At 43.8% G+C, this 27324-nt stretch overlaps 1 protein-coding gene across 2 annotated transcripts; it reads left to right on the top strand.

The window, feature by feature from the left end:
- The first annotated feature begins 1766 nt into the window (after positions 1-1766).
- HAL (histidine ammonia-lyase) lies at positions 1767-26039 on the top strand. Of its 2 annotated transcripts, none has more exons than XM_036085835.2 (20): positions 1767-2339; positions 2943-3003; positions 3110-3137; positions 3468-3542; positions 3632-3704; positions 3810-3876; positions 4177-4214; positions 4819-4944; positions 8382-8521; positions 10291-10338; positions 10979-11126; positions 11889-11984; positions 12073-12131; positions 13051-13131; positions 15693-15758; positions 15836-16001; positions 18422-18556; positions 22419-22527; positions 22627-22696; positions 25730-26039. In XM_036085835.2, the coding sequence occupies exons 1-20, from the start codon at positions 2093-2095 to the stop codon at positions 25868-25870; spliced, it is 1974 nt and encodes a 657-aa protein (XP_035941728.1). In that variant the 5' UTR covers positions 1767-2092; the 3' UTR covers positions 25871-26039. The 2 variants fall into 2 exon arrangements, with proteins under 2 accessions (XP_035941728.1, XP_035941730.1); XM_036085837.2 differs by having other exon boundaries at positions 2197-2627.
- Positions 26040-27324: the final 1285 nt, after the last annotated feature.

Below are 27324 nucleotides of genomic sequence, written 5' to 3'. Positions count from 1 at the left end.
CTTATTAGTCTTCTTGGTAAGTGCAAACATCACCAGAGAGTAGCACCATGAAGGCAGAGAATGTATCTCATTTTATTCCCAGCACCTAGCATCGTGCTTGGGATAGAACGCTATCTCAATAGTGTTTGAGAAATATTTGTTGGCTGAGTGAATGGAGGAGGGTAGAAAGTTGTGCTTCACATCTAAGGGCCTCGGTTTTCTCAGAGAGGTAAGAGGTAAGGTCCTCCTCTGAAAATTAGAGGAGGTGAATGTTGAAAAGCAGGGTGAATGTTTTGGAAACTTGCTGAGGGGGAGGGGCAGGTAGAAGGACAGTGCCGTGATGTCACCACCACAGAACCTTCCGTAGCAGAGGCTTCCACCAGGTGAACACAGATAGCAGTCGGTTGTGATGACCCAGGGGTTGAGTTTTACTCCATGCAGGCATAGGTTTAGGGTTATAAAAGGATTTCAAAGTAGTAAAGAAAGAGCGGCCCAGGTAAGCAACAAGGACGCCGGCTTCCTAGGAGAGAAAGTGAGGAAGCTGGTGGGAAATGGAGGGAAGGAGGAGCCAACCAGAAGTCAGGTCCAAGGGCAAAGAGGACTGAAGGAAGGGGAGAACTGGAAGGCTGGAAGGTCATAGTCAGAAGGTGGGGTAGTGGAATTTAAGATTTCTTATGTGCATCAAATTCAGGTGGTGACAAATTCCAGAGTGCGGTCAGGATGTGGGTGACTGAAGTGCAAGTTTCAAGGAGGGGTAGTTCTTTCTTTGTATGCTTCTCAAGAAGCTGTCAGGGAAAGAGAGATTCTGAGTGTTCGTGTTTTCTGTGAACAACTGTGTCTATTCCCAACACAAGTCAGTTTTAGTGGAAACACATGTCAAGATCTTTCTGTTGCAATAATCAAATCTCTAGAAACTGGCTTATTACTAAAATGCTGCTTATTACAACAGTGCCCACATTTCTTTGATTCCTTTTTCATGCTTTTCAGGGTTCCTTAATCTACTGGTAATGAACTGGGTGCAGGGAGCAGTTAACTGTGTTGAGATGCTTAACTGGATTAGGGATATCCACGTACCAAGACGAAAGAAATTTAGAAAGCAATATAGGTATACAGAGCATTCGAGTGCAAATAATAGTAATCACAAACACTTCTGGAACATTCCCAATGCACCATGTGCTTTACATATTACAAACTCACTTAATCCTCCCTAAAGCCCTTTGAAATAGGCGCTATCATTATCTCCAGCTTAGAGATGAAGAAACTGAGACCCCAAGAAGTCAAATAACTTGCCCAGAGGTCACATAGCTCGTAAGTGGCAGAGCCAGGATTGGATCCCAAGTAGATACTGCAAATACAGCAGTGAGGCAGTTTGCCTCTTCCCTTTTGAAGAAAAAACAGAGGCTAATTAATAACTTACTTGCTCAAAGCTAATGAATGGTGGAGCTGGAGTCCCAACCATGGCTGTCTGAGCTATTAACCGTCAAGCCACAACAGCTCATCCATCCAGATGGTGACCTTTCCTTGTGAGAATGATCTCTGACTTTTGCAGTCTCCCTTGTGGAGGGACAGCTTTAGAAAACCTTAGTGGTGGCAGGGAATAGTTGCTCAACACATGTTTGTGGAATAAACAAAAAAATGAAGATTACCACACTCCCTGGTGTCACAGTGGACCAGAAGGTGCATTTTATAGTTGAGTAATTCCAGATAAAAACAGGAACATGGTGTTTATAAGCTGCCCTCAGTGGAGGAGAACACAGAAGCCAGGGGAGAGAGAAATCGGGGACCCTGAGAGGCCCCAGCAAGTGACAGCAAGCACTGGGACCCCCAGCACAGGAGAAGCCAGGCCTTGTGTGAGTGGGGCTTCACCACGCAGCCTGCCTGCATCCCCCTCTCCTGCCCCAAGCTCAGCTGTGAAAACCCAAAGGGACACCGTGCGGCCCTCAATAAATATTTGTCCAATGTGTGGATGAGTAAAGGCAAGAGAGGGGGCGTGTTTTGGAAGTTCATCCCTACCGACCACACCTCAGTAGTCACTCCCAGATAAAACTCTCCCCGCCGGGCGGCCGCCACGGACAGAGGAGCCGGTGTAGGGGCCCCCTCAGGACGCGGAGCCATGCCCAGGTACACGGTGCACGTGCGCGGAGAATGGCTGGCCGTGCCCTGCCGGGACGCGCAGCTCACCATCGGCTGGCTGGGCCGCGAGGCCGTCAGGAGGTACATCAAGAATAAGCCAGACAACGGGGGCTTCGCCTCGGTGGACGACGTGCGCTTCCTCGTGCGCCGGTGCAAGGGCCTGGGCCTGCTGGACCACGAAGACCCGCTGGAGGTGGCCCTGGAGGACAACGAGTTCGTGGAAGTGGGTGAGTGGCCGAGTCCACGCATGCCCAGGAAGGAGGCTCGGCGGTCCGGCCATCCCAGGGAAGGTGGGGCTGGCTGTGAGTGAGCACGCACCTGGGAGAGGGGAGGCTTCCCATCCCCCGTTACAGCAAGGCCACGGACCCAGAAACGAGCTGACTTCCTAGAATCGTACACCTAGTAAGCTGCAAAGGCTACATTCGAACCCAAGACTGCCTGTCTGAATCCCTTTGCCGTTCCAGCATCATTTTGAAGATCCTTCTTCCCTTCAAAAGCACCTCAGCGGACTGGAGGCCAGTGGAATAGACCTAAGGGGTTCGGATTGAAAACAAAATAAAGCTGGGGGTGGGGGTTGGGGTCAGGGAGGGGGTTAGATCTTGAACTTCCGTTTAAACCCCTGCCCACACCTGACACCTGTGTCTCTGCCTTTTGCCCTCCTCCTTCACAAAGATGCTAAGAGCACTTGAAAGCCCCTGAGGTCGTCTTAAAGCAGCCATTTCTATGGAAGCCAGAGGCAGTGGAAGAGCCCTTTCTTGGCTTACCAGCAACGCCGAATGTGGCTCTCCGTAGCGATCCGTAAAGGAGCCTCTCTGGTATTCTCGTTTCAGTTATAGAGGGCGATGCCATGTCTCCTGACTTCATTCCATCACAACCAGAAGGAGTTTACCTGTATCTTTTCCTGCAGGCCGGATGGTCTGCTCTGGGGGCTACTCCTGCCAGGGACTGGGCTGGGGCTTTGTCACACTACCCAGGGTTTTCCTTTACCTGGCTTCAGATACAGCAAATACCGGGAGCCTGAAAAGGTAAGCTTCAAGTCAACACTCTTTTTGTAAAGAAAATTAAGTTCCCCTCGTTTCAGGAGGGGTAGGGCCAGCAGAATTTATGAGCGAACATGTATCAGTTAGCACAGGGCTTTATCCTGCTCTATGGAGTTAGGAAAAGGCATTATGCTCATTTCTAGCTTTCTTTACTCCGCCTCCTCTTGAGCAAGCTTTTTCACTAGCACAATTATGTTTCAGAGCAGGGATAAAATCTCTTGAGTGTCCAAATTCAGTTCTGCTTGAGGCTTCCCTACGCTCTTGGTGGAGCAGCTAAGCTGCTCAAGCTCACCGGGGTCCCCTTCTTTTGTGTAGTACATTGCCTTAGATGGGGAAACTCTAACCACAGAGGATCTGGTCAACTTGGGGAAAGGACGCTACAAAATAAAGGTACGGGGGAGGGTGGGGAAGGATGTCCTCTGATCTTTTTCACTGCACATGGGAGTCTTCAACGGGCTCAGCTTTGACCGTTTTCCTAGCTCACCCCAGCTGCTGAAAAGAAGGTGCAAAAATCCAGGGAAGTCATAGATAGCATCGTGAAAGAAAAAACTGGTATCCTTTTCTATGTCATACAGTTCTTTTTATTGACTTTTAAAAAGTGGCCTGCATCTAATGGTACCATGTCTGTTACTGTTTTGTTTTGTTTTTTTGTTCTAGTTGTTTATGGTATAACTACAGGTTTTGGGAAATTTGCCAGAACTGTAATTCCTGTCAGTAAGCTAGAGTAAGTCTGATTCCCCCCTCCTCAGCACACATTCACATGCCACCTGCCCCCATCTTTGAGATTTCTTTCAACAAGAGAAATAATTAACACTTGCCCCAGTTTCCAAATGAGGAGGATAAATCTCCTGTTCATTTGCATATGAGTTGGCATTGAAAACACAGGCTTGCTGGTTTCTTCCATTGCATCACACTGCCTTATTCTGTCCCACCAAAGATTCACCTGTTCTCCCCTTCATTTCCCCAGCTGAGGGGAAACTTTCACTGTGAGGTATCTAAGAGAGATTTTCCCTTTCTCTTCCAGAGAGCTCCAGGTCAACTTAGTACGTTCACATTCTTCAGGTAAATCATTTCAAACATTAAATGACTTCTAGATCTTGTTTGATTTGGTGAATAAAGTACAGCACAGTGTGAGGTATCCTGTAACAGCCGTGAATAGCTAGTGCATTCTAAAAACTAGTACCAGTTCTGGCTCAGGTGGGAAAGGAAAACAGAAATCAAACAAGACCACCTTTCAGCTGAATCTCAGAAAAGGAATGGGCCAACTAGAGGGATGGGATTGGGGCAGGAGCATGTATATTGCCATGCCAACAGAATGGTGCATTCAGGGAACGAAGTGAACTTAGGGAATGTGTTCATCAGGATGAGGTGAGATGGGAAGGTCTGTCAAGAATCCAGGCTGGGTGCTATTCTAAGGGTCTTGGGGAAGGTGGGGCTCACTGAAGCATTCTAGGAAAGAGAACTGAAAAGGCAAAACTGGGGTTTCCCATTTTTCTAGAAGATGGGACTTTAAGAAGCAGGGCAATCAGGAAGGAGAGCAGTCCAAATATCTGAGTCAAGAAGAGAAAGGTGGTAGGAGACTGGACGGAACTGGAGAAAGATTTGGGAGATGGAGGTAGAAAAGACTTTGATTTTCTGAGAGAAAAACATCAATTCCGTTTTGCAGGTGTTGGGAAACCACTAATCCCTGAGAGATGTCGGATGCTCTTGGCTTTAAGGATCAATGTCTTAGCCAAAGGATACAGTGGCATTTCCCTGGAGACCCTCAAGCAAGTTATCGAAGTATTTAATGGTAATGCCATGGGTCCCCAGGCTGACCCTCCATTGAGGCTGGGCATGTACCACAGGTAGACTTGGTTCGTTGATGGCATAGTGAGGAACTAGCAGAGACAAGACGACATAAAATAATGGAGATGAATGGAAATGGGCTTGGAGAAGAGGAGGATAGCTGAGGGGGTGAGGGTGGGGACAGAGATGCTTACTCCTGTATACCTTCAACTCATTCTTCATCACCCTTCACTTAGTATTTGGCATCTTTAAGTCTGGAACAAACCCCTTAAGTCTGTCCCTGAGCTCAAAGCTGGAGAGAACCTTTAATTCAGTGATGCCCAGATGTGGTTAGAGAGGTTGCATCAAATCATCTGGGAAACACAATGATTCCTGGATGTCCATCCCAAAGACCATTTCAGTAGTTCTGGTTAGTGCCTAGGAATCTGAAATCTTAACGCTCCCCAGATGGTGGGATAACCAGACTTAAATAACTGAAATTTAACTTCTTGCGAAGATAGAACAGAAATGTAAAGAGATCAAAGATTTGCTTCTGGACCAGGAAGCCATCTTGTGCCAGGATACAATGCAGTTCAGCTCTTCGGACCTTACTTCTCAGGACAGAAAAAGTCCAACATGGAGACAAGATTTGAAATGCTTGGGAGGCCACTATCCCTTCTCACAGATAAGGATGAACAGTATAGATCAGTGCAGGCTCAGGAAACTCTTTGGGGTGAAGGTATATAGGTATATAGGGCACCTCTGGGTGCCCAGAGTTCTGAGAATTCCTAGGGTGAACTATGATCTGGAAGCTGGCCTATGGATGGCACTACTTTATCCTACCGACATTATTTAGAAGTTGGAAAACGCACTGCTATTAGGAGTCTGAGTTTACTTTAGAAAATAGAGGACTTTTTTTTTTATAACTGAGAATTTCCTCCAAAACAGTACATGTCTGTTTATAAGTGGTGGTGAGGTAGCAGGCTACGTGCCTAGGAATCTGGGCAAAAAAAGAAAAAGAGACTATGTTGCCTATAATTACCTCCTCAGAGAACCCCTGTGAATACTTTGGTGTGCCTTATCCTTCTAGAACATTTTATATTATTTTTCTGGTGTAAATATTTACATGTTTCCAAACATTCTCCAAGCATTTTTTTTCCCCCCAAATAGCTTTTAATGGCTACACACACTCTTTGGCCAAATGGAAGTCTCTTAATTCCATATTTAGATCATTTCTAACTTGTTTTTAGGAACAAGACTATAATGAACAACAGCTAGTTCCTGATCTTTAAGATACATTATTACAATTTCTAAAAATGTCTAGGTCTGATTAGAACATGCATAGTAAATGCAAAGGGGTAGAGGACCAAGGAGGAGTAAAAAGTTAAAGGAATAGATAATCCTTATGGGGATTTGGGTTTCAAATCACCTTTCTTCCATACAGCCTGATCTGGATTTTTTCTATGTACAGCGTTCCCCCAACAACCTTCACACAGCAAACCTGAGTATGTCCTGGCTAAAATCTGTAATGCTTTCCATTGTCCTTAGGACAGAGTCTAAACTTTAAAGAAAAATATTTCCTATGATGTACCTTTCATCCTCATGACTTATTCATTCCATAAATGGAAGCCTGGACTCCTCCCAATCCCCTTCACCCATTTTGCCCAGTGCCTCCACCTCTGTCAGCCATCAGCTTATTCTCTATGAGTCTGTTTCTGTCTTTTTGTTTTGTTTTGTTTTAGATTCCTCATATAAATGAAATCACCTGGTATTTATCTCTGTCTGACTTATTTAGTATAATACCCACTGGGTCCATTAATGTTGTCACAAATGGCAAGATCTCATTGTTTGTTATAGCTGAGTAATATTTCAGTGTGTGTGTGTGTGTGTGTGTGTGTGTGTGTGTACACACCACCTATTCCTTATCCATCCATCTATCAGTGGATGCTTAGGTTGCTTTCATATCTAGGCTCTTGTAAATAATGCTACAGTAAACATAGGGGTGGCATATATCTTTCCAAATTAGTGTTTTCATTTTCTTTGGATCCAGTAGTGGAATTACTGGATCATATGCTATCTCTATGTTTAATCTTTTGAGATTCCATACTGTTTTCCACAGTGGCTGCACTAATTTGCATTCCCACCGACAGTGCACAAGGGTTCCCTTTCCTCCACTTCCTCACCAACACTTGTTTTTTCTTGAGTTTTTTATTTTAGCCATTCTGCCAGGTGTAAGGTGATATCTCATTGTGGTTTTGATTTGCATTTCCCTGGTGATGAGTGACGCTGAGCATCTTTTCATGTGTCTGCTGGCCATCTGTACGTCTTCTTTGAAAAAATGTCTATTCAGGTCCTCCGCCCATTTTTTAATTGGATTATTTGTTTTTTCTGGTGTTGAGTTCTGTAAGTTCTTTATATATTTTGGATATTGACCCCTTATCGGACATATCATTTGCAAACATCTTCTCCCATTCAGTAAGTTGTCTTTTCATTTTGTTGATGATTTCCTTCGTTGTGTAAAACATTTTATTTTGGTATAGTCCCAATACTTTATTTTTGCTTTTGTTTCCGTTGCCTGAGGATCCATATCTAGAAAAATGTTGCTAAGGCCAATCAGTAATTACTGCCTATGTTTTCTTCTAGGAGTTTTATGGTTTCAGGTCTCACATTTAGGTCCTTAGTCCATTTTGAGGTAATTTTTGTGTATGGTGTGAGAAAGTGGTCTACTTTTCCCAGCACCGTTTATTGCAAGACTATCTTCCCCGTTGTATATTCTTACCTCCTTTGTCATAGATTTATTGACCATATAGGCACAGATTTATTTCTGGGCTGTCTATTCTGTTCTATTGATCTGTGTGTCTGTTTCTATGTTAGTATCATACTGTTTTGATCACTGCACCTTTGTGGTATATTTTGAATTCTGAGATTGTGATACCTTCAGCTTTGTTCTTTTTTCTCAAGGTTGCTTTGACCATTTGGGATTTTTTGTGGTTCCATACACATTTTAGGATTCTTTGTTTTAGTTTTGTGAGATATGCCATTGGTATTGCGATAGGGATTGCACTGAACCTGTAGATGGCTTTGAGTAGTATGGACATTTTAACAATATTAGTTCTTCCACTCCATGAGCACAAAATATACCAATTTTTTGTGTTGGCTTCAGTTTCTTTCATCAGTGTTTTCTAGTTTTCACAGTACAGGTCTTTACAGTCTAAACTTCAAGGGGCTCACAAGAGATGGCTTTTTGCTACTGGGAGGGTGCCCCTTCCTGCCCCCCCCCACCTTATTCCCCTCTGTCTTTTATAACAGCTCAGCCAGGTCCCTTAAGCATTAGCTGTGCTTGAGAAGTCGTCTTTCCCAGGTATTTGTGCCATAGAATGATATTAGCTCCTGCTGGGGGAGATTGGTCTCACTGGCAAAAGGAGGGTAGCCAGAAGTAACGGGTGCCTCCTTCTCTCCCAGCCTCCTGCCTGCCCTACGTTCCAGAGAAAGGAACCGTTGGCGCCAGTGGGGACCTTGCCCCGCTCTCTCATCTTGCTCTTGGGCTAATTGGAGAAGGGAAGATGTGGTCTCCAAAGAGTGGCTGGGCTGATGCGAAATACGTAAGACTTTAATAACAACTTCCGTGTGCAGAAGTTTCCCCAGGCTGGATGCCGGCTGCACATGCATGCTTTATGGCACCGAATCCTTGCGGCAGCCCCGTGAGGGAGCCGCTGCCGTCCCTGTTTTGTAGATGAAAACTGAAGCTTACAAGTCAAACTGGGTAAGGCTCTTAGCTCCCATACTTTACCGTCAGGCTTCTGGACTTGGTGGTCACCTTGGTGAAAAGGTACAGTGGCCGGTTGTTAATCCCAGCAATTTATTCTGCAACTAAAACTCTCCTAGTACCTATCCAGAAGGTCACACACTGCTGGGAATTTCAGGAGTTGTAAAACACAGAGGCTCTTCCGGTGCCTCTCCAGGTCACACACTGTTGTGAATTTATTGAGTTGCTGGTCTCACGGTGCAGAGCCGTGGATCATAGCACTTACTATATGGCCTCTGGAGAGCTGGTTCCATTTCCCCCCAAGCTCCTACCCCAGTGGCAAAGCAGAAGGGCTTGTTTTTGATAAAGCTTTAATGTTTTCCTCATCCATATCCAGATTCCATCAGAGCAGCCCAAAGAATTATTTGAAGTGTTACCTCAGGTCAATTGCTGAGAGGTCCCCCTCAGTGAAAGGGCAGAGGACCAAGGGGGAGGAAGAAGTTAAGGGAACAGATCATCCTTAGGGGGATACAGGTTCCAGATCACCTTTGTTCCCTATGGCCTGATCTTTATTTCTCTGTGTACAGTGTTTGCCCAGCCCCCTTCACACAGCAAATTCCAGCATGTCCTGGCTAAAGCCTGTAATGCTTCCCATTGTCCTTAGAATGAAGTCTAAACTTAGTGTGGTTTATAAGAGTCGTCTTGGTCGAATCCCTCCCCCTTGGTTCTACAGGAACTGGAGGTTCCTTACAGCTGGAATGTGCTGTGTCAGGGACAGAGGGACCAGCACATGCTCATTCTTCTCTTCCCCACTCACTCCTGCTCCTCCTTCTGAGAAGTCCTCAGAGAAACTTCCCCCTCTGCTCCTCTGGTTCTTTTCCCTACCCTCCAAATGTCTTTAGCCCCTCCTTTGTGCTCTCCTAGCATCTTACGTGCTCATTTTCCAGCAAACCCCATGCACTTCCTACGTCCTAGAGCACTTAACATCCTCTTACTCTGTAATTGCCCCTGAGCTAGTCTGTCTCGGTTTTCCTAGGCCAGCCCCAGGCCAACACCCAGAAGAGTCTGGTGTGTAGCAAGTACTCCAGTAAACTTGTGATGTGGACAAAGTGAATGGTATTGACTCTGTCTTCCTTCCTCCCTAGAGGGTTTTTAGCATAGTGACTGTTTGACTTCTTTTATTTCTGTCAGTGTTTAAGATAAGTAGGATGAGGGTGGAGGACTTTTTAGGTCAAGCTCTGGAGGCAGAGAATTGAGGACAGTCAGGAACTCAGCCTCAGCACAGTACAGGTGCTCATATGTGCTCAGGAAGCAGCAGGAAAAAAGGGAGTCACTAAGGTGGAAGCTGAATACAAAGGACCTAGAAACCAAAATTCAGGGTTACTTCTGCAGACACTAAGCCCCTGATTTAAGTATAAAAATTATGTGAACTAGAAGTCTGCTTTCAGACTAAAGAACAGAACTAGAGCATAGACCAGAGTAGATGAACAGAATCAATTCACGTAGGTCCAACCTTTTATGAGACAGATCTTTAGGCTTAAGGATATTTTATCGATTCCTTATGAAATCAGAAATAGGTTGGTATTTCACTGGGTACCCATTTTTATCTTTTTAATCATTCTGCAGGTCCTGGAAGCTCATGGATTGAAACCAGTTGTTTTGAAACCGAAAGAGGTAAAGAGATTCGAGGAAAATTTACTCATTCTTACAAGTCTTTATTTATAGACTATTTTCAGTCTTAATATCTGTCTCTCTGGTTTCTTAAAATAAACGTGGTTTTCATGTTTGTTAAAAGTTTGTCACTGAAGAAAGGACTCCTCCACGAGCATTCAAAAGATTCTTCATGCCACAGAGGCTTATGGGTTCTCTTACCTAAGAACTTAAACTTCAAATCGGGATCCCTAAGGATCCCTAACGGATGCTGTAGGTCAAAATCCCTCAGGGTGCTCTCAAACAAGTCTTGGACCAGAAATGTCTTAAGCTGTCTTGTCCACAATGTTGACCAGTTAAAGAAAAGCAGCATAATTAGGAGCTAAAGATTTTATATGCAGTCCTATACTGGAGGTTCATTGCTGCCTTGAGAATGGGGATACGTAACAGGCGTTTCACTTGCCAGGTTTCTACTAACCATTTCACACAGGATGGCACTTAATCTTCCAGTGCTTACTGAGCATTCCTGCCCTGCACTTTAGAAAACAGAAACATCATTCAGCTGACTGGTTAACTCTTCTCTTATGGAAGCAAAAGATATGAAATCAGCTTGTACATGGATTACAATAAATACAGCAAAGGACTTATCTCTTCCTTTCCAAAGGGGCTGGCGCTCATCAACGGGACACAGATGATCACCTCCCTGGGCTGTGAAGCCGTGGAGCGAGCCAGTGCTATTGCGCGCCAGGCAGACATCGTGGCGGCCTTGACCCTTGAGGTGCTGAAGGGCACCACCAAAGCCTTCGATACTGGTCAGCATGGCTCTTCCACCGGCTTGCTATTCAGTCAACCAGAGCTGGTTGGGTGGACTGGTCCAGGTCTTTAGACATGAGAGTGGTGGGGGTGGACGGTAGGGGAAAAAGGAAATACCCAAATGCCTATGGCATACACAATATTGCTACAGCTCCCTCTAAGTGATGCCACACTTGATCTTGAAATGACCACGTTTTACGGACAGATGCTGACTCTAGAGTTCACCCAGAATTCTGGATCACCCAGGTCTGACTCCCATCCAACTGTGAACTGTCTTAGGAATCTGCTCACAGGGTTTTAGACCTAGAGTGGGATTAAAGTTGGTCCCCATTAGAAAATTGGGAGGGAAAAACTATAGAAGTCGTAGCTTACTTGGAAAGTGGTGAATTTGAAGACTCCCTACCATTATATGTAGTGGGACAGAAAAATGGCCTAAAAATGATTGAAAACTGTCAAAAATTGGCCACTGTGGAGCTCCCTTCCATTATGTGAGCCTAAATCTTTTTAGGGTAGACCCAGGGTCTTGAGTTGAATTCCCAGTGGGCTCAACACATAGTTTGCACTTGGATATTTAAAGTAGAAAAAATGCGGTTGATGAGGAAAATCTTGCTTTTGGAGTGAAGTTTCTAACTGTGAGTGCTGGTAAGAACCTCTGGGACTTCTGAGGGCTTGTGTCAGCAGCGTGGATGATCCTGAACCATCAGTGGTAGTTCATTCTAATATGAGAATTGCTCAGACTTCTTCTCCTTCATCAATTCTAGACATTCACGCAGTCCGCCCTCACCGTGGGCAAATTGAAGTTGCTTTTCGGTTTCGGTCACTCTTGGACTCAGATCACCACCCATCTGAAATAGCAGGTCTGGGCATGTTTATGTGAGTGAGCTCATTTGGTGGTGTGTTTTGTGGAAAAATTGATCACGTGTCCCTTGCCATCCCCTTGCACAGAAAGTCACAGGTTCTGTGATCGTGTTCAGGATGCATACACCTTGCGCTGCTGTCCACAGGTAAACGAATGAAAAAAGTCTTTTTATTTTCCAATTCAGGGCGGAAATAGAAAAAGAGGAAAGTGTTAAAACAGTCATGTAAAAATAATAATAAAAAATAAAAAAATAAAAAGTCATGTAATGGTCAATTATAATCCAAATGTCTTTACTGCCTCTTTTAAAAATTATGCATATCATACTTCCATTTGTCCCATCATTGTAGAGTTTCTATTCTCCAGGATAAGCTGTTTGTTTCTTTTTGAATTGCTTTGCTCAGTTCTCTTGTACAGAAGCACAAGAGACAACTTGCTGTGTTGGTTTACTGCTGTAGCTTTTAAAAAATTCTTAGTAATCACATCATCCTAATCAGTTAGTGGAATTTTACTGGTTCTCTCTTTTAGATTCCACAAGAACGAGCCTGACAGAGATGGTCACAGGAAAGGCGAATCATAATTCAAGTGCACATCATTGTTGTACCTTATCTGCATTTAATAAGCAGACATAAACCATCACAAATAAATCTGTGAGGCTTAACTCTGGATAAAAAAAAAAAATGCAGCAGACAGGAGTTGGCATGAGGCATTCAGCATTGCAGAGGTTACAGCTCGTTTGTGTGTGGCAGTTAGTTGGATGAGAGATTAATGTACTTCTCAAGAATGAAACAATATTTCATTTTGTGCCAGATTCTAGTCTAGAGTGTAATCATCAAGAATCCTCCCTAGAGTAAACACCTTCATTTCCTTTGACTCAGCAAGTTCCATTCTAGCTAGTTGATCGAAAACATTTATGGGAAAGAACTGCTAAATTAGCCCTATGGCACAACCAAATCCCAGTTTTAAAACTTGCTTCCTTGCTATTCTAATATGAATATCAGACTCTGTGTGACAGACGCCATTATCAGTGTTTTCAATGTACTCACTCATTTAATCTTGTATTGTAGGTCCATGGTGTGGTGAATGACACAATAGCGTTCGTGAAGAACATCATTACCACAGAACTTAATAGTGCAACAGATAATCCTGTATCTTTTGACTGCTTACTAAACTGTAATTGTAGAATTCCAGCTGGTAATTTTAGATCTGCTGAAGTGATCATCCGGTGTAGCATCTCTGTTCTGTCACTCCATTTCATCGACTAAGTACCTAAGGTTCAGAGGTTAAGTGACTTTCTCTAGATCAGAGCTGGTAAGTGACAGAGGCAGGTCTGTGCACCTGATTTCACTTCAGAGTCTAACATGTTGTGCTTTCCAAATGGACCCATTAAAGGCTAAAGGAGATATTTCCAGCATTGGCTGAGAGGGTTCATGAAGACCTTTGCTGCTGAGATTGCTGATAGAGGATGAAGACATAGGTCACAAGTGTGACTGTGGGGACCCCGGGCAGGTTGGCATTGATGCAAGCCTTCTTGGTTCTAGTGACACATTAAACAGAAGGCAACTTGTTAACACTTACCAAAGTACTGCTCGAAGAGTTATGGCTTTCCTCGTCTCAAGTTTTTATTTTTGACATGGTGTTTCAGTCAGTGTTTCCAAATTTTACAAAGAATAGTAAGAATGCTTCCATTTCTCAAAGATGGAGCCCTTCTTTCCTTCATGGTGTGGGTATCGCAGAGCCATTTATTTCTGCTTTGGAATGTTCTTTGATGGTATAGTTCCCTACAGATGTCGAGGTGATCAGTCACAAGTCACACCGGCAAAGACTTCACAGAGATACTCAATACTGCCTTTGAAGACCACCCAAGCCCTTAGGAATATATTTTTCCTATCCCACATCTGCCTCAGTTCTTAACACCGGAGAAAGTGCTGAGTTAACCACCCTGGAAGCCATTCCTAGCTGAGGTTAGCAGACAGGTTTCACAGCAGCTGTGTAAGATTTATCCAGTGTGGTTTCTCTGACAAGCTTACTTCAGGATGTATGTTTTATGTCCTCAGTGTCAGGTTATTTTACAGTTAAGTCAGACCCACACTAAGTAATTCTCAACTCACCTCAACACCACTCCACCCCTCTCCCCCCACCCCACAATGGAGTAGCGCTTTCATGAAGTCTATGTAAGTCTTGTCTCATCTATCAGTTCTTGTAGAAGAGAGATATCCATCCTACACTTACATAATTTAGACTTTTTTTTTATTTGAGAGAGAGACTGAGAGTGTGAGAGAGTGAGAGAGCATGAGCAGGAGGGAGGGGCCGAGGGAGAGGGAGAAGCAGACTCCCCGCTGAGCGGCGAGCGGGATACAGGACTCGATCCCAGGACCCTGAGATCACAACCTGAGCTGAAGGCAGGTGCTTAACCAACTGAGCCACCCAGGTGCCCCCATAATTTAGACTTGAAAGGGTATCTTATATAGTAAAAACAAAGAGTATATATATAAAATAAAAATCCATTAAATTAGTGGATATGGGAGAAGGATAATTCCTCACTAAATTCTTCTCCCACCACTTGCCCCAGCAAAAATTTCAGCCAAAAGTACTTTCCTTTCTCAATTAAAGATTAATTATTGATGAATTTCCAATAAGGTAATATTTGGGAGTTCTCCTGCAATACTGGTGTTAGTTGAAAGAATATTCTTCTCAATTTTTCTATTATAGATATAAAGTACCTATTACACAGTTGCTAAATGTTATGGAAGCTAAATTCTAATTACCATACTCTGATAGCCAACAAACAAATTTGGAACAACTGGAGAACTGAACATGCTTAAGTTCTAAGTAGGTGCAGAGATTACTTGTTATAAGGATTCAGAGAATGGAGAGAAAACTAGGGCCTGCGATTGGGGGTGGGTTAGTGGAGAAGAGCCAGTGCTGGGCCTAATAGGCTCATGGTTATATGTACCGAAAAGGGTAACTCCCAACTTGGTGAAGTTAATGTAATACATGCACCTCCAGCTCTTTGGGAGTCAGAACCTTTCTCACACAGAGTGAGTTCCTAGCTGATAAATAATAAATATTCTTTAGTCCAGTAGGTATAAATCAGCTCTCTGGAATCTTTAAGAAGGGTCTGTTACTGCCTTTGTCTGGGTGCCTGTTGTTCTAAGTGAAGTGCATGATAGAATGGAATGATCCTTGAGGGCATTAATATGCTCCTCCTTAGATGGGTTTGCAACAGCCCATTGGCTGCCATTTGCTATGGATGCGGCTGCAGGATCACTGAGTAGAGAGCTTGAAAATCTTCCCAGAACTGATTGTTCCAGACAGTTTGGTGGTTGCTCATCAGCAGAGTCTTCCATTCAGCAAATTCTTCTACCAAGCACAAGCTCACATTGCCCCCTGAAGAAATAGAACTGGTGTCCTGGTCTCTGTTCTTAGTTTCAGATACAAACTTTTTGAGGGAAAGTACTAACTAACCATTAGACTATGATAGTTATGGTGTTTGAGAAACTCTAATTTCAGAAAAAAAAATTTCATGTTCCATGTTTCCTTGGCCCCCAATTAGGTGTACATGATTCATCTTTAAGGTTTCGGGTATTTGTTTTGTTGTTTGTTTTTGTGTCCCTTTATGTCAACAACTTGTAGACTCTCCTTCCCTCCTCCCATATTTGTACAAGGGCTACAAGTGTTAAAAATTAGCCTTAACCTGTTTTGCAAGATGGTTTTTGCCAGCAGGGGAGAGACTGTTTCTGGAGGAAACTTCCATGGTGAATACCCAGCCAAAGTAAGCTTTTTAGAATTGTTCCTGACCCTGAAAGCATATTCCAATTTAAGCCAACTGAATTGAGATACTCTTTCTAGGCCCTAGACTATTTGGCCATTGGAGTCCATGAACTTGCTTCAATTAGTGAAAGAAGAATTGAAAGGCTCTGTAACCCCTCTCTCAGCGAGCTGCCTCCCTTCCTGGTGGCTGAAGGTGGTCTGAACTCTGGGTTCATGATTGCTCATTGCACCGCCGCGGCGCTTGGTAAGAATACCGCCCAAGAATACTGCCCGTTCCCCAGAACACAAGCCTGTCCATTTCATCTGAAAGTCACGTTTTGTCCTTGAATGCAATCTTTTTGCCTACCTCATTTGCATCCTGCCAGTCTTGATAGAAATGCAGAAGGGAAGTCTCTTTAGAAAAAAACTAAATAAAACCTAAACAAAGCTAGACATAATAACACCCTAATAAGTTTGTAAATGATGAGGTTTCCATAATTTCTCTGTAGGAAGCAATTTGATATCACATAGGAACTTCATCTTTGTAGCTTTTTCCCTAATCTCAATTTGAAGACTATCAGAAGGAAAAAGACAAAGATATCTACAATTATTGGCAAAACTTGAACTGACCTGAATGATTAAGCTTTGGGTACATCCTATTAGATATACCAACCACTAAGAACATAAATACGTGATTACAATGTGCAAAAATGCTTATAAGAGGATGCCCTCCATGAAAACTGAGCTTCAGTGTAGCTGATTTCTGACTCAAAACTGTGAGTTAACACATCAGAACAGGGTCCGGTACAAAGGACGTGCTAAGGGCTTCATTTATATTTGCTCACTTAATGGTCACAACAATACCATGAGGCGTGTACTATTATTACCTCCATTGCACCGATGATCTGAGAAGTTAAGTGACTTACCCAACACTGGACAACTAGTAAGTAGAATTGAATTCAAACCCAGGCATTTTTGTTCTCAAATCTGTGCTCTCACTTCAATTAATGTGGATCTCATTTTAATCCATACTTAATCCTAAAATATGGTTGCCAAATTTAACAAATAGAAATGCAGGATGCCTAATTAAATGTGAATTATTTGGGACATACTTGTACTAAAAGATTGTTTTTATCTGAAATTCAAAGTTAACTGAGCATTCTGTATTTTTTTAGGCAAACCTACCCAAGAGGCAGGAGAGCACGTGCTTAATTAAGAACATAGACTCTAGGTCCAAATTCCAACTCTGCCATTGATCAGGAGTGTGATATGGAGCAAGTTTCTTAATCCTCTTACTCTCAGTTTGCTCCTCTGTTAAATGGAGCTGATAAATTTACCTAATGGGACTGATTTGAGGATTAAATGAATTAATGCATATAAAGCCTTAGAACTGTGCCTGGCCATATTGTAAGCACTAAATAAATATTAGTTGCTATTAATATTACTCCTAACCCCTTCCTCACCGAAGCCTCACATGAAAACTCTACACAACCCAAAGGAGTCCCTGAATTCATTGTGTCCTCCTCCCAGTAACTTCTAATTGCTCGCTTACCTCCTTATTAAAATACTCCTTTAAAGGGTAGCGACTTCTCACACTAACATAGGGAGGTAGTGGTAACTGATCTAGAAAACATTAGGGACTTCGGAAAGCTTCATTTGAATGTGTTTGGCTTTCCCTAAACTGCCTATTGAAGTTGTTCAACTTGCTTTCATTATAATGAAATGGGTAGTTTTCTTTTTCGGGGACACGTAACTTCTCTTTCTGAACTTCTCTTTCTGAACGAACCACAGACTGCATATCCATATAAGGAGGTTTAGGGTCCCAGGACCTGGGACTTGCAGTGCTTGAAACCTGGAAAGTTCTGGGAGGACCAGGACGAGCCGACCACCTGGTCTGCATCGCTAGATTATCTCAGGATCCTTTATAGCATAGAGAACAACTGAAGCCTCACCCAGCCACTCTCGGGAGCAAAAATGTAAGGGAGAAAACTCTCTCCGTGGCTTCTGGAGCCAGGGAGGAGCTCTGGAATCTAGGTCCTCCATACTTAATGTGTTGTCCTCGAGCCAAGAATCCAGCCATCCACTGAGAGTTTGTTAGAACAGCAGAATCTCGGGCCCCACTCGAAACTCGACATTTGCATATTGACAAGATGGAGTGAGTCATATGCACAATAAAGTTTGATCTAGGCCATCTCTAGAATTTCCCCCACCTCCCCAAGATATGTCCGGCGGTCATGGAGCCCTCTGTCATCCCTGGATATTCTGAGCTGTGAAATCTCCTTGGTCAAGACCTGTGGGCCCGGTCTCCATCCCCGAATAACCACCCTGAGTTCTGATGCCTCCCCTGGTGGCACAGTCAGTCCATTGTTCTCGAGTACTTGGAAAAGCCCATCACGTCTTTTTTCCCCTATTCTCCCCAGCATGCTAAACGCTTCCAGTGTTTTCAACTAGGCTTTGTAATAGGGCTCCTATCTGGTCTTACCTCAGAACTCACTATTCCCTCCTTTTCAATTTGATATAAACCCAACCTGTTTCCTTTTCCCCAAATAATTTTGGACCATCTGGTGTTTCGATAACAACCAAGAGCTCCTGGAGAGGATACTCCATGCTGCCGAGCACATTGGGAAGCCAACGTGGCAATTTTTCCTATAGGCAGCATACTTACCTTGCACTGGCCTCTTGCAGTTTCTGAGAACAAGGCTCTGTGCCACCCCTCGTCTGTGGACTCTCTCTCCACCAGCGCTGCCACGGAGGACCACGTCTCCATGGGAGGATGGGCAGCAAGGAAGGCCCTTCGGGTCATCGAGCACGTGGAACAAGGTAAACCCAGCCAGTCTGGGACAGCGAGCCTCACTGATAAACGACTACATCTGCGATCCTCAACATAGGATCCCTACCGGAGGATCCCTACCGGCAGCATTGGCATCACCTGGGAACTTGTTAGAAGGGCAGATTCTTGGGCCCGGCCCCAGACCTGCTAAATCAGAAACTCTAGAGAAGAGAGCAGAACCATCTGGGTTTAACAAGTCTTCTGGGTGATTCTGAAGCTCGCTGAAAATTAAGAACCACACCTGCTGTCTAAGCAGGTTCACTGGTTGGCTTAATTTTTTAAACAATTGAAAACATATTCAAAAGTGGAGAGATTAGTACCATGAACCCTCCTGTACTCTGACTCAACAGCACATTTGCTTCATTTTTTTTTTTTTAAAGATTTTACTTATTTGACAGAGAGAGAGAGATAGCGAGAGCAGGAACACAAGCAGGGGGAGTAGGAGAGGGAGAAGCAGGCTTCCCGCGGAGCAGGGAGCCCGATGCGGGGCTGGATCCCAGGACCCCGGGATCATGACCTGAGCCAAAGGCAGACGCTTAACGACTGAGCCACCCAGGCGCCCCTACTTCATTTTTTTCCTTGACTTTTCTTATTTTCATGCAAATCCCATGACATTATTTTCTTCCCTTAAATATGAATGCTTTTTTTATCCACCGTGATGCCATTATCATATCAAACAAAAATCAACAGTAAGTCTTGGCAACACCGTTGAATACATATTCAAAATTTCGCAAATATCTCAATGCCTGTATAGTGGGTTTGTTCAAATCTGGATTCAAGGCCCACATTTTAAATTTGGTGGTCAAAGTTTCAAGCTTCTTTTCATCTAGAACAGTTCCCTCTCCCTTTTTTTTCTTCATGCCATTGACTAGTTAAAAAGACAGGTCAGTCTTCTGTTAGAGACTGGCATTCTGGATTTACCTTTTAGCCTCCTTGTGGTGTTACTTTTAACTTGCTCTCTGCATGTTATCTCTGTCCCCTGCATTTCCCGGTTGTTGTGGAAGACTTAACAAGATTCAGATCCATATCTTTCAGTAGATAGTTCCTAGGGTGGAGCTGTATTAGGCCAACCTCTCCCTGCCTTCTTAATTACTGCTTGTTTGTTTTTTTAAAGACGAATTGCCTTCCTTTAAGCATTGTTATCTAAGCTACTAAGTTTTTGCAGCTGTATCAGAAGCCGTTGGATGACAAAAGAATATCACTACAGTAATGCCCCCCCTTATGGAGGCTGGGAGGATGTTCCAAGACCCCCAGTGGCTGCCTGATACCACGGGGAGTACCAAGCCCTTTGTATACCATGTTTTTTCCTATACATACATACCATGATAAAGTTTGATTTATAAATCAGGCACAGTAAGAGAGTAACAAGAATAACTAATCAAATAGAACAATTATAACAATATATTGAAATATGTTAGGTGAATGTGAACTCTCTCAAAATACCTTACTGTACTTTACTCACCCTTCTTGTGACGATGTGGGATGACAGAATGCTTACGGGGTAAGATGAAGTGAGGAGAATGATGCAGGGGTTGTGAGGTAACGTTAGGCTACTCTTGACTTTCTGATGATTGTCAGAAAGAGGAAAATGATGAATCACCAGAAGGCTCACCTGCTTCCAGACCGTGGTTGATTGTGAGCAACCAAAACAGCAGAAGGTGAAACAGCAGATAAGCAAGGACTAAGGTATTTTAAGATACATGTGGGAGAGTTAAGTGCTCTTATTATTGAGATATAATTTACATACCACACAATCACCCATTTAAATTGTACACTTCAGTTGTTATTAGTATATTCACAGAGTTGTGCAATCACTACCACAAATCAATTTTAGAACATTTTTATCCCAAAAAGAAACCTTGCACCCTTGACCTATCATTCTCCCATTCTCCCTACCCCACCCTGCCCCCAGGCTCAGGCACCCATGGATGTACTTTCCCTTTCTGTGGATTTGCCTATTCTGGACATTTCATATAAATGTCATACAATATATGGTCTTTTGTAACTGGCTTCTTCCAGTCAGCATAATGTGTTCAAGGTTCATCCATGTTGTAGCATGTGTCAGCATTTCATTCCTTTTTTATGGCCAAATAATATTCCATTGTATGGCTATACCACATTTTGTTTATCCATTCATCAGGTGAGGAATGTTTGGGTTTTGTCCACTTTTTGGCTAATATGAACACTGCTGCTATGGACATTTGTGTACAAGTTTTTGCGCAGATGTATATTTTCATTTCTCTAAAGTGGAATTGCTGGGTCATATGGTAACTTATGTTCATCTTTTTGAGGAACTGCCAGACTGTTTTTTCCAAAGTGGCTCTACCATGTTACATTCTTATCAGCAGTGTTTGAGAGTTCTGATTTTTCCACATCCTCACCAACACTTGTTATTATTAGCTGCCTATCAAGGTGTGTTCCTAATGTCCCCATTGAACATGTTGCTCTGGCCAAAAGCTTAAGGAGTCACACTTGTCAGTTCTCAGATCTTCTATCCAATTCATCAGCAAATCAACCTTACCATCAAAAGACACCAAATCAAGGCTCCGTCATCTCCTTTTGACTGGTCTCCTTGTTTTCACTACTGTTCTTCTACAGTCACCCCATATGATAACTAGGGTGAGGTTCTTAAAATGTAATTTTGACCACATCATGTTCCTGCTGAAAATATGCCAATTCCTTACTTCTGCTCAAAACAAAATCCAGCCCCCTTCCTGTAGCCTACAAGGGTCATGCGTGATCTGGCTTCTGGCTCTTACTGACACCTCTCTCCATTCCATTCCCTACACTAGAACCGTGGTGGTTCTTGTACCCGCCAAGGACACACCCGTACCTCAGCCCTGTGTCCTTGCTGGCCCCTCCGCCTGTAACGCTGTTCCCCTAGGCCTTCACGCAGTTCACTTTTTCACTCCACCTTGGTAGCTGTGCAGATTTCATCTCAGATGTCTTCCCAGTCCACCCCAGCTCAACTTCTGGAAGTTTCCAATTCCTTATGCATAGAGTGAGGGGACTGCACTAGAAGATGTGAAGTTTCTTCCAGGTCCAAAATGGATTCCATGACTTCATCCCTTCCCATGGTGACCTGTCTGTACTCACCAGAGTTTGGAGTGTGCTTCATAAATTTTAAGAAGTCAAATGTTTTTAGTACTCCATTTCAGTTGACCACGTAAATGGTTTGATCAACTTGAAGCTTCTAAATTATTTTCTTGGCAAATAATGGAACCCAAATGTACAGAAATTTAGATTTCAGTATTCAAAGTTGATAGCAAGGTATGGTACATTTAATAAGAGTTCTTAACTAGGGGGAAAAAAAAACATGTAAAGACTGTTTTATCAAGAAACCTAAAGTTGGCAAGATACCCATTTCTACAATTTCAGTTTTAGTGGGCTTGGGAGCCTCTGAGTTTGAAGGCTTGAAAGGAACATTATATAGAATTATCCAGCTCAACAGAAGATTTGCTCATTCACTGACTCCTTCAGTCCTTTGATGAAAGTCTATGTGCCAGGTATTTCAGGCCAAAGGGAAACAGCAAGACTAAAAACAAATGGACATTTACACAAAGGTAGAAATAGGACACAGATGCCATCCATCTTGATCAAACGAAGGAAGAAGGAGAGAACTAAGACATTTACCTGGATAGCACTGCCCTTCTCAACATTAAAGATACAGCCAAGGGGGTAGAAAAGCAAATTTTAAATGGTAACCAAATACCAAGGCAGCTTCATTTTACCAATAGACAGAGAACCGGCCACCTCTGAGTTGGCTAGAGTTGGCTGTCAACTTCCATGTGAGTGACGTCCCCGCAGCATGAAATCAGCTTCAAACAGCTGTACCCTCCACCTTTCTCGTAGTGCTGGCCATCGAGCTTCTTGCAGCCTGCCAGGGCATAGAGTTTCTACGCCCGCTGAGAACAACCACTCCTCTGGAGAAGGTCTATGACCTGGTGCGCTCTGTTGTAAGGTAAAGTCCAACAGGTCCCTGGATGTGACATCATTTCAGAACTGTGAACCCTGGCAGCAGTTCATGTTTGGCTGATAGTTTGATGTGCTTTCTCGGTAGGCCCTGGATAAAAGATCGCTTCATGGCTCCAGACATTGAGGCTGCTCACAGGCTGCTTGTAGAGCAGAAGGTAAGTTGGCCACTTGGCTTACTTCTTAGTTTTGGGTCATTATGGGAAAGCCAAGTGGGAGTGGGGACTGAAGAAATATTGTCTTACTCTCTGTTTCCTGTCTATTCCTTGGACGTGAACAAAAAGGAACTTAAGCAACTTCCAAGGCAACTAAAACGCTATTTGATAAACTCTTAAGTGTCCCATGTTGCATCCAAAGATTGACTATCTAGCGATTGGAAACTGAAATGACTTTAAATGGAGTGTGGGACAGGTATTCATGAGGAGAAAATGCGATGAAAGGTTAATGGATCCCCTTCACCAACAATATTCTCTTTCGTTCAAAAGCATGTTCTCTTTCCGTGATGCTATCACCACCACCTCCAACTGGCCCAATGACTAAACAGACCTGAAGACAAAACAAAGCCCCAGGGTTTTACTTCAAAGGTCTGTGGGTCTGTCTAGCGCTGTGGTTTGTCCTACCCCATCACCCTGGGTGAGATACGGGTTCTCTTTACTGCTTATTTCCTCTGGCTTCATTGACTATAGATTTATCCAACAGAGTCAGATGCCTCATAGGCTGACTCATTTTTTAAATATATTTTTTAAAGTTCTTTGACCTATTGTTGTAATTTGTGGGTATCATGTTCTCTAGAATTTCTTGATTTCCGTTGGAACCATTGCTCTGCTCTTGGGGAACGATTTTTCCCTTTCATCTTCACACCTGTCATTCCTAAGTTGTGCCCTACACCCTTTGAGGGGAAGCCCCTCATGTGCCGCCAACTTTGGTGCTGGTAGAGAGGTGTGTGAGGGGTTAGCCTTTTTTATTAATTAAAATATACCTGACATATAACATTATATTTGTTTCAGGAGTACAACAGAATGATTTGATATCTGTGTATTTTGCAAAACGATCACCACACTAAGTCTAGTTAACATCTGTACATAGTTATAATTTCTTTCTTGTGATGAGAACTTTTAAGATCTACTCTCTTAGTAACTTTCAAATATGCAATACAGTCTTATTAACTCTAGTCCCCCTGTTGCATATTCTATCCCCAGGACTTGTTTATTTTAAAACTGGAGGTTTGTACCTTTTGACCCCGTGTACCCGTATCGCTCACCCTCTGCCCCCCACCTCCAGCAGCCGTCAGTCTGTTCTCTGTGTCTCTGAGTTCGTTTGTTGTTGCTGCTGCTGCTATTTAGATTCCACATACCATAGAGATCGCACAGTCTCTTTCTCTGACTCATTTCACTTAGCATACTGCCCTCACAGCATTCAGGTTGTCACAAATGCCAAGAGTTCCTTCTTCTTTATGATTGAATAATACGCACATTGTCTTTATCCGTTCATCTGTTACTGAAACCCAAATTCGGCTGCCAATCCCTTGAAAGACCAATATTCAAGAGATGAGTTTTGGTGGGAAAGGAATATGAGCTCTATTCAGGAGGTCGGCCACCTGGGGAGAAGGTGGGCTCTTGTCCCAGAGCCCACTCCCGGTTTCTGCCAGGCAGAGAGATATTTAAAGGGCTTAATCAGCTAACGGAGTACAGCGGTCTGTGACATTTCTTGCCGACGTGCAGACTTGATGATGTCAGCTACAGAGTTATCTTGGTCCTTGGCGGTTGTGCAAGAAGTTCTAGTTTTTTGGTGCCCAGGGGTGGGGGTCAGTTGAGCAAGGAGGTCTGGTTCCTTGGTACCCAGAGGTGGCACAAGAGTGTTCTGTTCTTTCTGCAAAGGAGGGCAAGAGCTACACATGTGCAAAGGGAAAGGAAAATCATTTATGTGTGTGACCTTAAAAAAGAAAAACATTTGGATAAAGATCGCTGGGCTAATCAGAAAGCCAAGGCGGCTTCCAACAGACTTGCTGGCCTCTGGGGCCTGGGAAAGTTCTGGTCCTTCATTCCCCAAGGCCAGAGGTCTGCAAATCTCAAAGAAAGTCAGTTAATGCTGTTACAATCAAGGGCCTTAGGTCAGCAAGCAAGAAGTGTGTTACCTCGACTCAGGTTAACGCTTAAGATGGGCTAGAGCGCTACTCTACATCCGTCAGTGGACACTCAGGGGCTTTCGCGTCTGGCTGTTCGTAAATAAAGCAGCAACGACCATGGAGGCGCGGGGGTCTTTTCGAGGAAGTTAGCCTTTGCAAGGATACACTTTCTAAGGTAATACAAAAGGATAGGAAATGCTCCTTGGTTGTTAGCAGCAAGCTGATAAAAAGCAGCTGTCAATCAAAACCAGGACCTGAACCTGAGAAGACTCGATGCCTGAAAGAGAATAGGCTGGTGGGCGGAGCTACAGAGCAAAAAGGGTCTGAAGCGCTGCTTCTCAAACCGTCTTGTGCATATGAATCTCCTGGGGGTCTGGTTCCAGGGGAGGCCGATGCTGCTGGCCCACAGGTCACACCGGGAGCAGTAAGAGTGTAAGGAAAGAGAGCACCTGGATGGCTCAGCCGGTTACACGTCTGCCTTCGGCTCAGGTCGTGATCCCGGCGTCCTGGGATCGAGTCCCGCATCGGGCTCCCTGCTCAGCAGAGAGTCTGCTTCTTCCTCTGCCCCTCCCCCAGCTCATGCATGTGCGCGCTCTCTCTTTCTCTCTCTCTCTCAAAAATAAGTAAATAAAAAAAATTTTTAAAAAGAGTGTAAGGAGTAGAGCACATGCGCCATGGAGACCCAGCAAACGAGGAAATCCACTGCCCTATTCAAAGCTTGTTTCAGAAAACGCACATTCATACCTTTGAGCAATTTTCCTTAATTCCGTCCACACTGAATTGTCCAGGTTTTGTTTGTGTGTTGGCTTGTTTTGCTTCCGAAGAGTAAGCAGCTGAAAACCTCCTGGGTAACTTTAGAAAGGCTTTAGACTTTGTATTTTAAAAGCTGCTAATGCAACCAAAGACTAATGGACACAGATCGTGTGTCAAATGGCTCATAATGAAAGCAAGCAAACAGCTGCTACGTGCCTACTCCGCCCTAGACGTTTTGATCGGTTGAAGCTGATGCTTACTGGCATGTGAGAACAATGTCATCAACATTCTGACTCTGTTTTATCCTTCTCAGGTTTGGGAGGTCGCTGCACCATATATTGAAAAATACAGAATGGAACATATTCCAGAATCCAGACCTGTTTCTCCAACAGCCTTTTCACTGGAATTTCTACATAAGAAATCCATCAAAATTCCAGAGTCCAGGGATCTTTAATGGGCTTTGTCATAGATTAGCAGCTCAGGTCCTTGGTTGAACAGCAAGCAATATCATGCTGAAGAAGAGGCCTGAGGACTTTCTTAAGTAGATCAATCCATTATATTGTTCAGTTCTGCTAAAACCTCCTTTGCTTAGGCTGGTGACAGCATTAAATTTGCTCACTCTAGCACTGTGTTCTTGTTGACCTGGTTTGAGACACAGAAGCTGTTTTCAGATTATAGGAGTTTTCTTTCTTCCTTAACAGTATCAACAGGCCACAGGCCATTTAACATTATTTGAATTTGAAACAGATTGATGATATTCTTTTCCAAAAACATTAGACTTTTGTGAATCTTTTTTTTTTATGGTTTGAAAAGCTCTCCACTAGATAACTGTGGCTGTTTGAATTATACCACGATATGATGAATGTTCCTTACGAGGCTTTGATCAACAACTTCTTCTGAAGTCATAATTTGTCCTGAAGCTTCTCTTTCTTCTATTAATTGCATCATAGTATAGTCAATAGGTCCAACGAGGTTTTGTGTAAAGCATTGCTATTGGAGTGGCCCTTACTGATATTTATCAAATATCACTATACATCTCAAAAAAAAAAAAAAAATCTCAGATGCTTAAGCTGGAGTTAGAGGTTAGTATTATTACCTTCTTACTATGTGTTAGTACTTTATTCACAGTCCTTTAACAACCCTGCATTAAGAAGCCTCCTGTCCCACAGATAAGGAATCTTATCAAAGGTAACCACCCCCTTCTCTGTAATGGTAATCCTTAAAAGGAGGAATTATTGACAAAGGTCGATGGGGCCCTGGGATGTGTTACCCAATCTGTTTTTTCCTCAAAAAAGAAGGCAAAGGGCCGTCTGGGATCATCTGGATGAAAGACGGGTTGGAGGAGCTCTTGGCTTCCCGAGGCTAACTGTGACTTCGCACCTACGTGTGCAAGGGCGTGCAAGGCACTCCAAGGGTGGGAGCCTGGGCCCACGGCTCTAATACATCTACGGTGGCCCGAGGAAAGAACAGACACACTTGCCAGCTTGCTGACCCGCTTCCAGCCTGAAACGGGTCCAACGGTGTATTTCACAGTAGGGTTTCACTCCTTAGCTGGCACCCCGTCCCCAGGAAAAGGTGGAGACCAAAGTGAAAACCGCTGCCTACAGCGATTCGGTGACCGAAAGTGGGCCGAGGAGCCTGTCTACCAAAAGGCCCTTCTGGGGACTCTGTCCTTTGCTAAAGTGTCAACAGGCACGAATGAGGTTTCTTCGTGCTTAGCCACGAAGCCCAGTCGAGCCAGTAAACCCAGCGGTCTGGTGGCGGCTCTTCCCAGCAGTCTGGGGAGGACTGGATCCCCACGGGCCTCTGCGGTCTTCCAGGGCACTTTCTGATTGAGTCTTCGAGACAGCTCTCTGACAAACGAATTATCACATGCCTCCAAGGGAATGTCAAGGTAAACGTGGAATA

This window comes from Halichoerus grypus, chromosome 6 (assembly GCF_964656455.1).
Source record: "Halichoerus grypus chromosome 6, mHalGry1.hap1.1, whole genome shotgun sequence".
Classification (NCBI taxonomy): Eukaryota; Metazoa; Chordata; class Mammalia; order Carnivora; family Phocidae; genus Halichoerus; species Halichoerus grypus.
The sequence above is the reverse complement of the archived record's forward strand: the minus strand, read 5'-3'. Positions and strand labels throughout refer to the sequence as shown.

Coding starts and splice junctions, on each gene's coding strand:
- HAL (XM_036085835.2), top strand. CDS start 2,093: ATGCCCAGGTACACGGTGCACGTGCGCGGAGAATGGCTGGCCGTGCCC. Junction 3,004..3,109: donor CAACCAGAAGGAGTTTACCT/GTATCTTTTCCT, acceptor ACCTGGCTTCAG/ATACAGCAAATACCGGGAGC. Junction 18,557..22,418: donor CATCGAGCACGTGGAACAAG/GTAAACCCAGCC, acceptor CCTTTCTCGTAG/TGCTGGCCATCGAGCTTCTT.